Genomic DNA, 12,783 nt, shown 5'->3' with positions numbered 1-12,783 from the left:
GCGTGGCCGCGCCGTTTGTGCGTGTTGCGCTATCTCTGGAGGAGGAGGACTACTAATTCAGAATGACGCGCAACTTAAATTTCGACGAAAGTATTTCTTTACACGTATTAGTAATGTTGCACTATAAAATCTTAATGTAACGTAATTTATAATACGTAAATACGTCAGCAGTTGGATATTATTCCTTTCTGAAGATAAGCACAGCTGCAAGGCTGAAAGGGCGTCTTCTTCCAGTTCCGGCGCAGAGATTGCAGAACGGAGTTTGATAATACGTGCTGGAAAATGTCACATCAGACAGGAATTCAAGGTAAAATAGGACTTACAATAACATATACAACAGCTACATACATGGAACTTTGCGTACACTACGCGTATGGCCCGGAACAAAGCAGGCTGGATGACGACAGTGCATGTGTTTACATTCATGCGGCTGTAATAGTCTGCAATATACTCATTCTTTTCACATTTACTGTTGTGAAAGAAGGGCGCCGTACACGCATTCATCAGTAACTTATGTTGGCGGATGCACTGTTACCGGTGTGGTCATCTCTAGTTAAGCTGTTTACCACCGGTTTCCCAACTCATTTTTTTCTTTATAAATTTTCGTGCAGCGAACCCGGAGTTACGTAACTTCTTCGGGAAGTGTAAAGATGGGAAAGTACGAGTATTTAAAGTTATCATCACAAACGGTGAGTGGTCATTTGTGTTGCTAAATCAAATCCGTCCAGTTTGTGAAGTGTGTCGATGTAAATACAGGTACCTAACATTTTCTAAATCTTCTGCTCTTCAGAGGAATTAGCCCTGGAAAAACACCTCAATGCCAAAGGTACATGGGAAGAAGGTAAGACAGTGGTTTATTGAAGCTCCAAACATTGCCGCGTTGTGTTGATTATTTTGAGTGCTCAAGTGCAAAGGAAAAGCAGCTCGTTTGCAGACAGTTGCACTGAGTGCATCAGGCTAAAAACAAGAACAGTCGTCCTTCGCAACTAAAGGAACTCTTACATACCTCATGGATGTTGTTGGAAGTCCACTATTTTAGTGAGGCATTCGTGGACAAAGATTTCCGAGACTCTTGCGTTAGGTAGATGTAGAAATGATATGAACATCAACAATTAACAATTACATGATGTGAATGCTCCACGTTTGTTTTAAAGTCACAAACTGTAACTAAATTCGTACTGAGTCGATTTGCATTGGTTGGTTACGAAGAACATTTCTGTTGCAGACTACGACAAAATGGTGTTGCCTCTGATCGAAGACAATCAGCCGTGCTACATTTTCTTCAGGTTGGACACACCAAACCAAAATGGCTATGACTGGATCTTTATCAGCTGGTCTCCCGACGATTCTCCTGTAAGTCTGTAATTACTCCCTTGCTTGTTTTGTTCTCACCTACTGAGATGACATGCATGGTGAACACTCGAGGAAGGAATAAACTCCTCCAAACTTTGGAGAAAGGGTGCGTGAAAAAAAAAAATGAGAAGAGGGAACCTGGCTTACCAATCTGGGAGTGTGTAACCCTTGTTGATATAGTGATCACTAGGTGACCTCTAGTTTGTGATGACCCAAATTGCTGAGTGCTTCAGTGAATCACACTGAGCGGACTCTGAAGAGGCTGTGCCGTGCATAAGTGGTCGACCACATTTTTAAAAATTATTATTATTATTATTAATTTATTATATTAAATTTTGTATATAAATATATATATATATACAGTCAACCCTCGATTTATGAACACCCTCGGTTCCCCGAAAAATCGTTCATAAATCGAGGGATTCGTAAATCGAAAATTCAGTTAACTGAGTACTATCGAGCAAATGCAACAGTATTTCCGAGTTGGGATTGTGTTTATAATGCCATATATTGTGTAATTTTGCTTTTGACCATGCCTTCTGCTGTATCAATCTCACAAAGAACAGACATTAGCGCATTCACACTCTGTTTACTATGCAATACTAAATTGTTTAATTTTGCTTTGGCCATGCCTTCCACTCCATGTCAATCTTGGAAATAAGAGATGTCACCACACTCGCACTAGACTGGTCTCGGATTTCCTCCGGGATTTTTAACTTCCGTTTATTAATCTCCGGGTGACAGCGACCACCTTATTCATCAACTGAGTCAGGAACACCCGTTTGTTGTTCGGATTTCGAGGGGTTAAGAACCGAGGGTGCAATACCTGGAAAACGTTTTGTCCGTTCAGGCGTCATTCATAAGACCACAGAATTATCCCTTTGAAGGTTTCTGTTGACCTCGGAACGATCCGTTCATAAATTGCGGGCAAAAACGCTGGGCAACTCCTAGTTGGTTCCCAGAAATTCCGTTCATTATTTGAATATCGAGGTTCATAAAACGAGGGAAAAATGAATGTAAAAAGTTTGGTTCCCCGTGCTCGTGTTCATAAAATGAGGGAATTCATAAATCAAAGGTTCATAAATTGAGGGTTGACTGTATATGATTAATAGATTATATAAATATTAAATTATTATTAATAAGCAATTAGTAAGCGGAAAGCAACTGTGGCTATGAGTGGCATACAGACGTGGAAAGAGGATAACAGGAAGGATTAGGGTTTAGGAAGGATTAGGGGACGGGGAAGGGGTTAGTATGTGTCCTGGGCCAGCTTCTGTGCCAACTGTGCCAACATTCGTCAGACAGTCTGCCAAAAATTCCAGAGAAAATCTCGGACAGCACAGCTAGTGCAAGGATTCGAACCCGTGTCACCTCCCACTGTCGGTGTGAAAGGTGCTCATCCTAACCACTATGCCACAGGAGCCGGTTGACTACATTTCAGTCTTAAGCTGTCTTGCTTAGTTACTATTTTGACAAGATAACCTGTACCTGAACGTAGTTACTGGACAAAATTGCGTAGACACAGGCAAGCTGGTGGATGTTACTTCTGTGAAGTAACTTACCCATGACCATCTTTGACCGGCAGGTTCGCCAAAAAATGCTCTACGCCTCAACTAAGGCCACCCTGAAGAAGGAGTTTGGTGGTGGCAACATCACGTACGAATTGTTTGGTAACATCAAGGAAGACGTGAGCCTCAGGGGATACAGAAAGTTTCTGACATCTGAAAAGGCACCGGCTCCGCTGACACTTGCTGAAGAGGAACTCAGCAGCATCCGCAAGAATGAAGCTCGAACAGACACAGGGGTTGATGCAAAGCACCAGACGCTACGGGGCCTTCACTTTCCTATGTCAGATGATGTCGTGGGAGCGTTGTTTGATCTGAAGGAAGGCCAGCTAAGTTATGTACAACTGGTGAGTAGTTTTGGCCCAGTTCCTCAGTGAGCTAGTTATAGGTTCGTGCACAAAAAATATATCTGATGTTCCTAGCAGACTATCATGGAAGAGTAAGACTTGTTCCGTGAAGCACAAAGACACACACAATGATAGTCACACTTTCAACTTCCTTTACTGGAATGGCCGAACTATGATAGAACAAAAACAAAGATAACGAGCACACCTAGCGAGGAAACTGGAGGACCAGGGAAGTGATAACTTTCATTTCTCTTTCTCCTTTAATCTTGTTTCTGAAATATGTAACCCAAACCGCTTACCCTTCTTGATAAGGGCCTCTCGTTTTTTTAAGTACGTTTTTGACATATGTTGCGTTATCTGACTTGTTGTGTTATATGTTGACGTATGCAGGGTTGTTAAAGTTACTTTTCAAAAGTAACTAAGTTACAGTTACAGAAACTCAGCTTCAAAAGTAATTAAGTTACAGTTAGAGTTACTGTCAGGAAAAAATACTGAGATACAGTTACAAATACCTTGGAAAAATATCCAAGTACGAGTGGAGTTACTTTTTGCGTGTAAGAATGGGTCACTTATGTTCCCAGCAATACACCCATGTGTGTCAACACTGTCTATGCCTTCGGGGATTACCGCTGGAAGGTCGTGATCCCGCAAAAAGAAAAAAAAGAGAGATTAGAAAAGGACTTAATAGACAAGAGGAGAAATAAAAACACCAGATAACACCCGGAGGCACAATTATCGCCCGATTTCTTCCCGAATTACAGATTTAAAAATAGCGCCCGATTTTTACCCCCCGAATCTGAGAAAAGCATTTAACCCGAAAAAGTCACTAACTAACTATAAGTTATTAACTGGTGCACTGATCAGTGCAAAAACAAAGAAAAGAAAAAGAAACATGTAATGGGATATTAGATATCCCACCAACAGACAACGCTAAAAAAATCGTATACTGCTTTATTTTGGAGAACCTTTATGTTCCTCTGTTTCCAACATTAACATCTTTAAAAAGGAACCAGCGCTGCGGCGAGCGTTTACGAGCACGATTGCCTGCACGTACAGCGTCCGAAGTGGGAACGTTTTTTTTTTACGTTGTAATCCGAAACTATTATCGACCTTCGGTTGAATGGTTGCCAGACACTTACTTTGATTGGCCTCCGCTCCAAACCCAGCGTGCTGGAGGCGAGCAATTTAACACCATTCGCTCGCCATTCCATTCCGGCCCCAAACAGGTCTGATTCCATTCAAATTCCATTCCCACCAGCTGGTGACTTAACTCCATTCCCATTCCGTTCCGGTGCGCTAAAAACTGGGCATCATTCCGGAATTTTAATTCCGCAACTCTGATCTCTAGTGTCGCCGTGCCCTTCGCGCCACCTCCTGCTCGGCGACGGTGTTTCGTCGTTTTTACCCAAAACATACTCAAAAAGACGGATACAAGTTACTGAAAAAAGTAATTAAGTTACAGTTAGAAGTGCGTGTTTGAAAATGTATCTAATATTTCCTCAAGATACACAAAAAGTATCTAAGTAGTACACGTACTCAGATACTTTTACTAAGTTACTTAACAACCCTGGACGTATGTGGCGTTATAATGGAAGAAAACAGCAATGCATGTCCGTTCCCTTTTGAGAACATGCCAGAGAATGTTTGCTATACCTCCTCTTCTTCCTCCTTCTCATCTCTTCTTCTTCAACCTCCATAATACATATCATAGATGATATGCAAGATGGAACAAAAACTTGTGCTGAAAGAAAATGAACCAAAAAGTCATTATTCATTGTACTGCAATATGTAAACACAGGGTGAGCATCTCTGTATTCATTCTATGAATACATTCTGAACATTCCAATGAATGCTCATTCTATGAACATTCTGTGTTCTCTTATTCATAGAATGATTGCAGAGAACACAGAATGTTTGCACATTACACGTGCAAACGTTCCAATATGTACACAGGAATTAAGCAATTTAAATATACTTTGCTTTTAAAGCTGGAGGACCCTGCTCCTGACTGTAAATTTTTCTTTTTTTTTACACATTTTTTTCTTCATAAAATGCTTGAAACAATCTTATTTTCGTGTGTACCTTTCAGGGCTGTTAAAGTCACTTTCAAAAAGTATATGAGTTACAGTCACAGACACCGCATGAGAAAAAAAAAGTACAGTGATACAGTTGCCACAAAAAAGGAAAAAAAAAGTACTCTGTGCTTTTACAGTTACCTTCTCCATCATCTTCAAGAGTTAAGTCGGTCATAAAGCGAGTCTTCTCGGTTCACCCGATATACTGAGCAATGCATTTCTTGGATGTAAATAAATAATTTACTGGTTTAAAAAATCTATACATATTGTTATCTCAGTAACAAACTTGATATTGTTATTAGCAGATTATTAGCAGATTATTATGTTATCGCTTTATTAAAGATATTGTTATTCGCAGTACATTGACCAGAGGGTATATGCCCGTTATGTAGCCATGAACAGCCCCTTTACTCCCCTATCCCAGTTGTTTATAATGTCATACGAATCATATTTGTGTTTAATCACTCTCCTACCTTGTAACAAAAAGTGCTAAAAAATGGTACGTGTGACTGAAAAAAAGTAACTGAGCTACAGCTACAAATATCCGTACAAAGATATATCTAATATTTTCCTCAAGATATACAAAAAGCACGTAGATACAGCTACTAACAACACTGGTACTTTTTGAATGCGTTCACCTTTGAATGTAAATTTTCAGAGTATCGATACCGAGAAGGAAGAAATTAACCTGGAGTCCAGAGACAACATCTCTGTGAATTCGCTACGTCATAAGATCCCCAAAAACAGTCCGAGGTACCACCTGTTCCTGTTCCCGCATTCGCACGAAGGGGATCATCTCAAGAGCATAGGTAATATATTCAACACTCTTCAGCACACAACCAGTTATTTTTCATGAATACTGTTCGGTCAAAATATTGCACTCTTCACATCTGTGTTTTGATTTGACACTTTTTTTGCTCCAATAATTTTCATTTTGTTTTATTTAACCATACTACTGGTCTATACAGGCCTAAGTAGGAGTGGGTGTACAGGGTGACAAGATGGAAAATAAAAACGTAATTAAAAATAAAAAGTGCAGGGGTCTTTTACCTTTGCTTAAAGAGGCGCTAAAGCTAAAAAAATTTCTGCTTGTGGAATGAAAGACGTCGTTGCCTTGACACTAGGGCTGTGCGAGTACTCGAAATTTCGAGTTCGAGTCAAGCCGATCTCATACTCGACTCGAACTCGACTCGACAAATGAAGACTCGTCAACTTTCGAGTACTCAATATCGTTTCGAGCTCGCGTTAGATCCACATTAAAATCCATCACATGTGAGATATAACCTGGCACAACGATTCCACCGTTTGGAAACACGCATTTGGCGAAGCTGTGATCGCTGTCACAATTCCGCCATCTTGTTTTCACTAGTGATGTGTCGTTCGCGAATGAACAGTTCGGAATGAACGAATTCCAGATACAAACTGAATGAACTCATTCACTATCGTCGATCGTACTCGTTCACCAGTTCACTTAGACGTCCCCGTTTTGTCAGGGTTCGCAGTTTCTCGTTTCTCCACTCTCCTACAGTCGATGGTATTGCGTGTCGCCATCTGCGTACGCCGCTGTAAAGCAGTGTTAAATGCATACGCAGTAGTTAGCCAGGCGAAGCTCAGCGCCCGACGTGTTCGTTCAAATCAGTGAACATTAGGGACTCGTTCGAAAGATTCGTTCGTGAATCTTGACGTCAGTGGGTCATGTGACCCTGATCATTACTAGTTTTCTAGGAATTAGGAATTTGGCCAAAAAGCAGCGCTAAAGCAGCTTGAAATTTTATATCTATCTTCCTGCTTCTACACGTTACTTATCATTTAATGGAACGCCAACTACTCGAACTCGACTCGATACTCAAAACAGTGATTTCGTATTACTCAAACTCGACTCGAACTTGAAAATTTTGCTACTCGCACAGCCCTACTTGACACCAACACAAAAGGAACAGGATCCGCCCATTGCGTCGTTTGTGATGTATGAGCGAAAGAAACTGCAATGTTATACTTTCAGTCTCCTCCTCAAGAAGACTGATAAGGCCGAGCGGGCCCTCATTGGTCTCCTCAAACGATTTGTCCAGTCATCGCTGAAGATCGTTTGAGGAAACCAATGAGATGCCGTCCGGCATTGTCGTGCTTCTTGAGAAGAAGAGATAGAGGGAAAGCATAAGTTGGCAGTTTCTTTCGCACATAAATCACGAACGATGCAACGGATTAATTTCGTTCTTTTTGTGTTAGTGTCAAGGCAACTTCTGCGAGGAGAAATTTTTGCACTTACGTGGCCCTTAAAGGCTTTCAACATAACTAAAATACTTTATAACAAATCAGGAAAACATATCCCATGGGCATCATCACCTAGGTGGCTTTGCCATGACCTATATCTGCTAAAGTGCTTGAATGTAGGTTTGTGTCGAGAAATTTAGATTTTCAACATTTTTGCTTTCCTAGTGAAACAGTGGTGAAGGATGCAGATCATATTTTCTCACTTGAAAGGACACCTCGGTTCTGCATAACTGGGTCCAGAACTTTTCGGGTTTGGTGTGATTTTCCCTAATATTTTGCTCCAAAATGGGACGTAAGAAACTTTGGGAGAGACCCAGTATTCTGACTGCAGATGATGTTTGCAAACACTCCAGGGAAAATGTGATTCTTACCTTTCATAAACAGAAACGCGCTTTATGCAAAGTGCCACCATATTTGTTTTGTTGCTGGCTTGTTGGGTTCTTCATACAAGTCAATCCATATCCAGTCCAGCCAATTACCTTTAGGAATCCGCAATCAGCGAGCACAAAATCGCAAGCATATGGTGCAAGTGGGATGCAGATCGGAAGCTTCTAGGTACATACGTTGCAGACACATGCAGGAGTTGTGGGAGAGATTTCTGCTTTGTAAAGTGTAAAGTGAAAGGACAAGTTTAGGTTGTAATTTTGAACTGTTTAGTTTGAGCATAATTCCAAGTTGAAGTTAAATAAATTTGCAAGTTATATAGGTTTTCAGCTTCCTGCAGAATTGCCATGTGGGTAACTGAAATATACATTAAAATTGGTTATGTCACGTTGTTTAAATACAAAATTGCTTACAAACATATTTTGGTTAACATCCAACCAACATAAAAGATATTCTGGTTGTCTGTCTTTAAAACATGGATGTCACTTCATGTGATCAGCTCATCAGGGTAAACAGTGTCTTTTGTCCCATGTAATGATCATCACCTACAAAGTGGACTACTGAAACATGTGACAGACTGAGTGATAGACCGATGTTGCAGTTTTTATCTACTCAATTCCGGGATACCAGTGTCCAGTGAAAGAGAGGATGCTTTACTCCAGCTGCAAGTCACCATTGGTGGAAACAATTGAGACAAAAGTAGAGATGGAAATTGCCAAGAAGGTAAAGGAACTATAGTAATGTTGCAATATTTATGTGTATGAATGTTTCTCCTAGCACACAATCACTCTGTTTGCAACATAGATCAGGTTTTGTTTTTTCATGCCATAGCAGATGATCACCACACTCATTTCATGTTACGTCAGGTACAATGTTGTGTCTATAATGTGATGGAATTTTCTGAGTAGCCATATCTAGGTAGCAGATTATTATAGGATGATTTGAGTTTGAAGCAAATGCTACTGATTTTAATAAAAAAACTCTACTCAATTACCACAGTTTTTATTGGGCTATAAGCCACAAAAAAAAACGGGGAGAAGTAGAAAAAACCAGTCAGGTGCCCTGTTCTGCAAAGCGCAAGGTTCACAAACTCAGAGGAAACAAGTACAGTAATACGCTAAAGCCTCAAAATAGTGAACCTGCATGTGGTATAGCGAGTTAAATTTGTGGTCCCATGTTTTGAACCCCACAAATTAACTATAGGTATAATGTAGATACTGATATAATGAAGTTTTCTTAGTGGTCTGACCAACTTCATTATAAAGAGGTTCTACTAGCCTGCAGCTAAGTACTTCTAGTGAGAGGTGATTTGTGTAACTTTTTGAGACTGATCACTTTACTGTGATCAGTGAATGGCAGCACCTAAGCCAAAATTTTGGTTATGCTTGAGAGGGTATGGTATGGCTGTTAGCAGATGTTGGGATGAAACATCACTTACTCATCTTTTCTAGCGTGTGCTTACTATTTTTGCATTACTTCCTCATCAAATTTTTGTCTGTGCTCATAAGTGTCCGCGCTACTTAATTACATCGATTACACTTTTGCAGATTGAGATTGATGACCCAAATGAACTAAACGAAGCATTTCTACTAGATCAACTGCATCCCAAGCAGAACATATGCAAGCAGATGTTTGCGAAGCCCAAAGGCCCTGCGAATAGGGGTGCAAGGCGTCTCATTAAAACGCAGCGGCCCGAGGACAACGAATAATGATGGTTGAACTAGCAGGACCATCCGAAATGTGGTGACGTGAATCGAAGATTGTGATTTTTTACTTACCCGTCAACTTTGTGAAAAGTGCTTCACAGAATGCCCCCTAAGGGGCGGGCTACGAGTGGTTGTGGTCCCAAATGGGTTTGTGCAAGATGCTGGTATGTTGTTTTTTTTCTCTCTCTTTTCTTTTCTTTTACTGGAGAGGAACGTATTTTTTCAACAGAAGACGCAAACAACTTTTACGAATTATGGCTAAATGGTGCTTCCTCTTTTGAGTTTCAGAAGTTTGGGTGTGGCATTAGATGTCCTCTATTTTTTGTGTGCATGAATCAAGCTCTCACATAGAACCGCATGGTTTTGGTATTTTAACTGTTCTGCAATGAAATTTCATCGTGAAAGGCATGTATTGTGATTTTGTAAACCTTTATTGATGTGTTTCATGAAAAGGTGAAAACTTTTTGCTGCCTTTGATTCTTAGATGCCACATTTATGTCCTATGCTGGGATTACAGTATTCAAGACTAAGGGCTTTGAGAGGAGTGTATTTGTTTTTCTTCTCGTTTTATTACATGTGCAAAGTCTGTTTAGATTAGGGATCGATATGTTTTTAAAAGGAAGCAGACAGCTGGAGATTATGCTTTTGAAAACTAATTTATTTATTTCCTGCTGTTATTATTTTTTTTTTAAACTGTGCTGAACACTAAGGCTTCATTAAACACTTTTACTGTATAAAACTTTAATCCTTATTCATGGTACTGTAATGCACTCATCTGTGGGACTAATGACACAAACAAATCTATTTTATGTAATTCTCTAGATGTCTACTCTTTTGAGCCTTCTGCTTCAGCTTTCAACTGTGCGGCCTTAGCTTTCTGCTGCTTTTTCTTTTCACTGAAACAAAATATTTAATACAGTATCAGCTGCCACTCAAATATACCAAACTGCCCTCGTTGTAACACATGGTATAACTACACAGCAATGTCTCATGTAACTAAACCTTTGTGCACAGCCAAAGCAAGATAGTGAGATTGAATCAAGAAGGTGACGAAGGCGCAAAGCGAAAGAAGAAATACGTACTTGTATTCCTTCAACCAGTAATCGTGGCTCCAGTAACGATATTCTGCCATTGTTACACCGCTCATCTTTGTTGTGAAATATATTGATGCTCCGCATAGCGACCTAAGTGGAAGCAAAAGTTCTGGACAAGACAAAACTTTCCAAGGGCTTATGGCTGAGCTCACCCTAGTGTGGTGCCCACAACAAGCCCAGCTACTGTTCCTCTCAAGCCCATGTTTGCTTTGAAGAACATTCCACATAACGCTAGGAAAACATACGTACTGTGTCATTCAAGGACAGTGCATACCAAGTACCACAAGCACACAGAAACCGATGGGAGCTATGTCGTACCTCCTGCAGCTGCGTGCTCGGCAATTCCAAATTTGTTGCGGAACACAGACCCTGATATTGATGCAGCACTGAAAGAAGGCATACAAAAACTGGAAAAAGACAACTTGTCTCCAAGTAGACAGCTAGCGTACTACAAGTTTTCTGTTAAATGTCCTCGAGCTCCAGTCCTCTTATACCCTTGTCACATGGGCAGTCTTCAATTATCATTGAAATCAAGAGTCACTGAAAATGTGTGTAGTGCCACAAGGTACGTAACCTGTCAACCAGTCAGGGAGCACTGGATCTTTGCGAAGTTGCTGCATCACATGCTTGGTGGCACTGCGGGCATGTTCAATGGCCATTGATTTCAATTATCACTGAAGACTGGCCTTGTGACAGGGGTATTAGTGTTATATCACAATCATTGTACGTCTTGACTGCATTGTGAAGATATCAGACAGCATCAAGCGTATGTCTAACTTACTTCTCTAATACCAAAAACCTGAGTAGCTGTTTTGTGCCAATAAAAACTCAAATCAGCGTCGTCATTATCAAAGGCCAATGGGCCTTTATTAAGCTCTTTACATCTTTGGGCATTGTGCCAAACGCATTTAAATAAGGTAGCATTATTTGGTCATTGTTGGCAGCAAATTTTTGGTAAAACACTTTTTCCCGATGCTATTACATTATTACTGAAAGCTTTTCGATGACCTTGCATTGTTACTATGGTGGTTATGCAATGCGACAGGCACCAACAGACATTCACAGTGGTTGCCTCTATAAAGCAAACAAAGCAGAGAGAGTCACCAACTGGCACGTGGTCAAATGCTTCAAAGCTTCATAGGTGTGAATCAAAAATCCAACTTTACAGCATCAGGAATGCGATTTCATTCCTCTCCATGCAGTGGCTTATGGCAGAGGAGAAAAAAAGTCTTGCATGTATTCAAGTTCTTTGCTCTCCAGTTGGCTCAGAAGTCCAGCTTAGAGCTTATGAATTAAGCCATGGACAAGCACATTTCTCGTGTGATTACGAAGATCTGCTCACACATAGAGTCCAGAGAAAAGAGTTGTACGCCATCCGAAGCGCCAGGCACCGCGATAAAGCTCGAGCAACATCTTGTCGTACATCTGCCTCTGGAACAGGAGAGCAACACAAACATGGTGAAACATGACACAAGTTAGGTTAGGAGCTTACACGGCAAGCGTGCATATCCTATATCCCATAACTTACCGTCGCCTCAACGGGCGACATAAACGCGCTCGCTTGATTGCTTCTAATGAAATTTTCCTTCGCCTGTCTCGCAAAGTTTATACCGCCGAAAACAGCTCCCGCTACTCCTCCGCAACCTGCAGCTTTTTGAACAAACTGAAGTTCTGGTGATAACCCAAACCTGAAATAGATGTGTCAGCGTCACACTGCAAAATCAAACTGTTGAAATCATGCACCTACTCTAAACTGTACATCGTACGTAATCGGTCCCAACCAGTTTCGTTTTTGAGAATATCGAGTTCATTGAAGTCTGCTGGCCTGTTAATCTCGCTCACAACATCGTAATTCTCTTCTTGTGAGAACCACATTTTTTGTTGTTAAGGAAAGCTGAGAAAGAACCCGAAATATAATATTGATTCGTGGAGTTAGTATCTCACAGCTTTTCGCAATAACTGGGAATAGAGGCCGCCATAGTCTTTGA

At 40.6% G+C, this 12,783-nt stretch overlaps 2 protein-coding genes across 2 annotated transcripts; one reads left to right on the top strand and one right to left on the bottom strand.

Annotated features, from left to right (window-relative positions):
- Positions 1-201: 201 nt before the first annotated feature.
- On the top strand, positions 202-10,440 carry LOC135396385 (twinfilin-1-like). The gene is made up of 8 exons (XM_064627324.1): positions 202-307; positions 612-689; positions 791-841; positions 1,226-1,353; positions 2,939-3,265; positions 5,999-6,149; positions 8,597-8,718; positions 9,543-10,440. The coding sequence occupies exons 1-8, from the start codon at positions 283-285 to the stop codon at positions 9,702-9,704; spliced, it is 1,044 nt and encodes a 347-aa protein (XP_064483394.1). The 5' UTR covers positions 202-282; the 3' UTR covers positions 9,705-10,440.
- On the bottom strand, positions 10,339-12,783 carry LOC135396386 (RPII140-upstream gene protein-like). The gene is made up of 7 exons (XM_064627325.1): positions 12,543-12,783; positions 12,324-12,483; positions 12,138-12,226; positions 11,114-11,181; positions 10,948-11,026; positions 10,784-10,885; positions 10,339-10,597 (listed from the first exon to the last, which is right to left on the bottom strand). The coding sequence occupies exons 1-7, from the start codon at positions 12,668-12,670 to the stop codon at positions 10,528-10,530; spliced, it is 696 nt and encodes a 231-aa protein (XP_064483395.1). The 5' UTR covers positions 12,671-12,783; the 3' UTR covers positions 10,339-10,527.

Source organism: Ornithodoros turicata, chromosome 6 (assembly GCF_037126465.1).
Source record: "Ornithodoros turicata isolate Travis chromosome 6, ASM3712646v1, whole genome shotgun sequence".
NCBI lineage: Eukaryota > Metazoa > Arthropoda > Arachnida > Ixodida > Argasidae > Ornithodoros > Ornithodoros turicata.
Note: the sequence above shows the minus strand (reverse complement) of the source record. Positions and strands in the feature narration are given on the sequence as shown.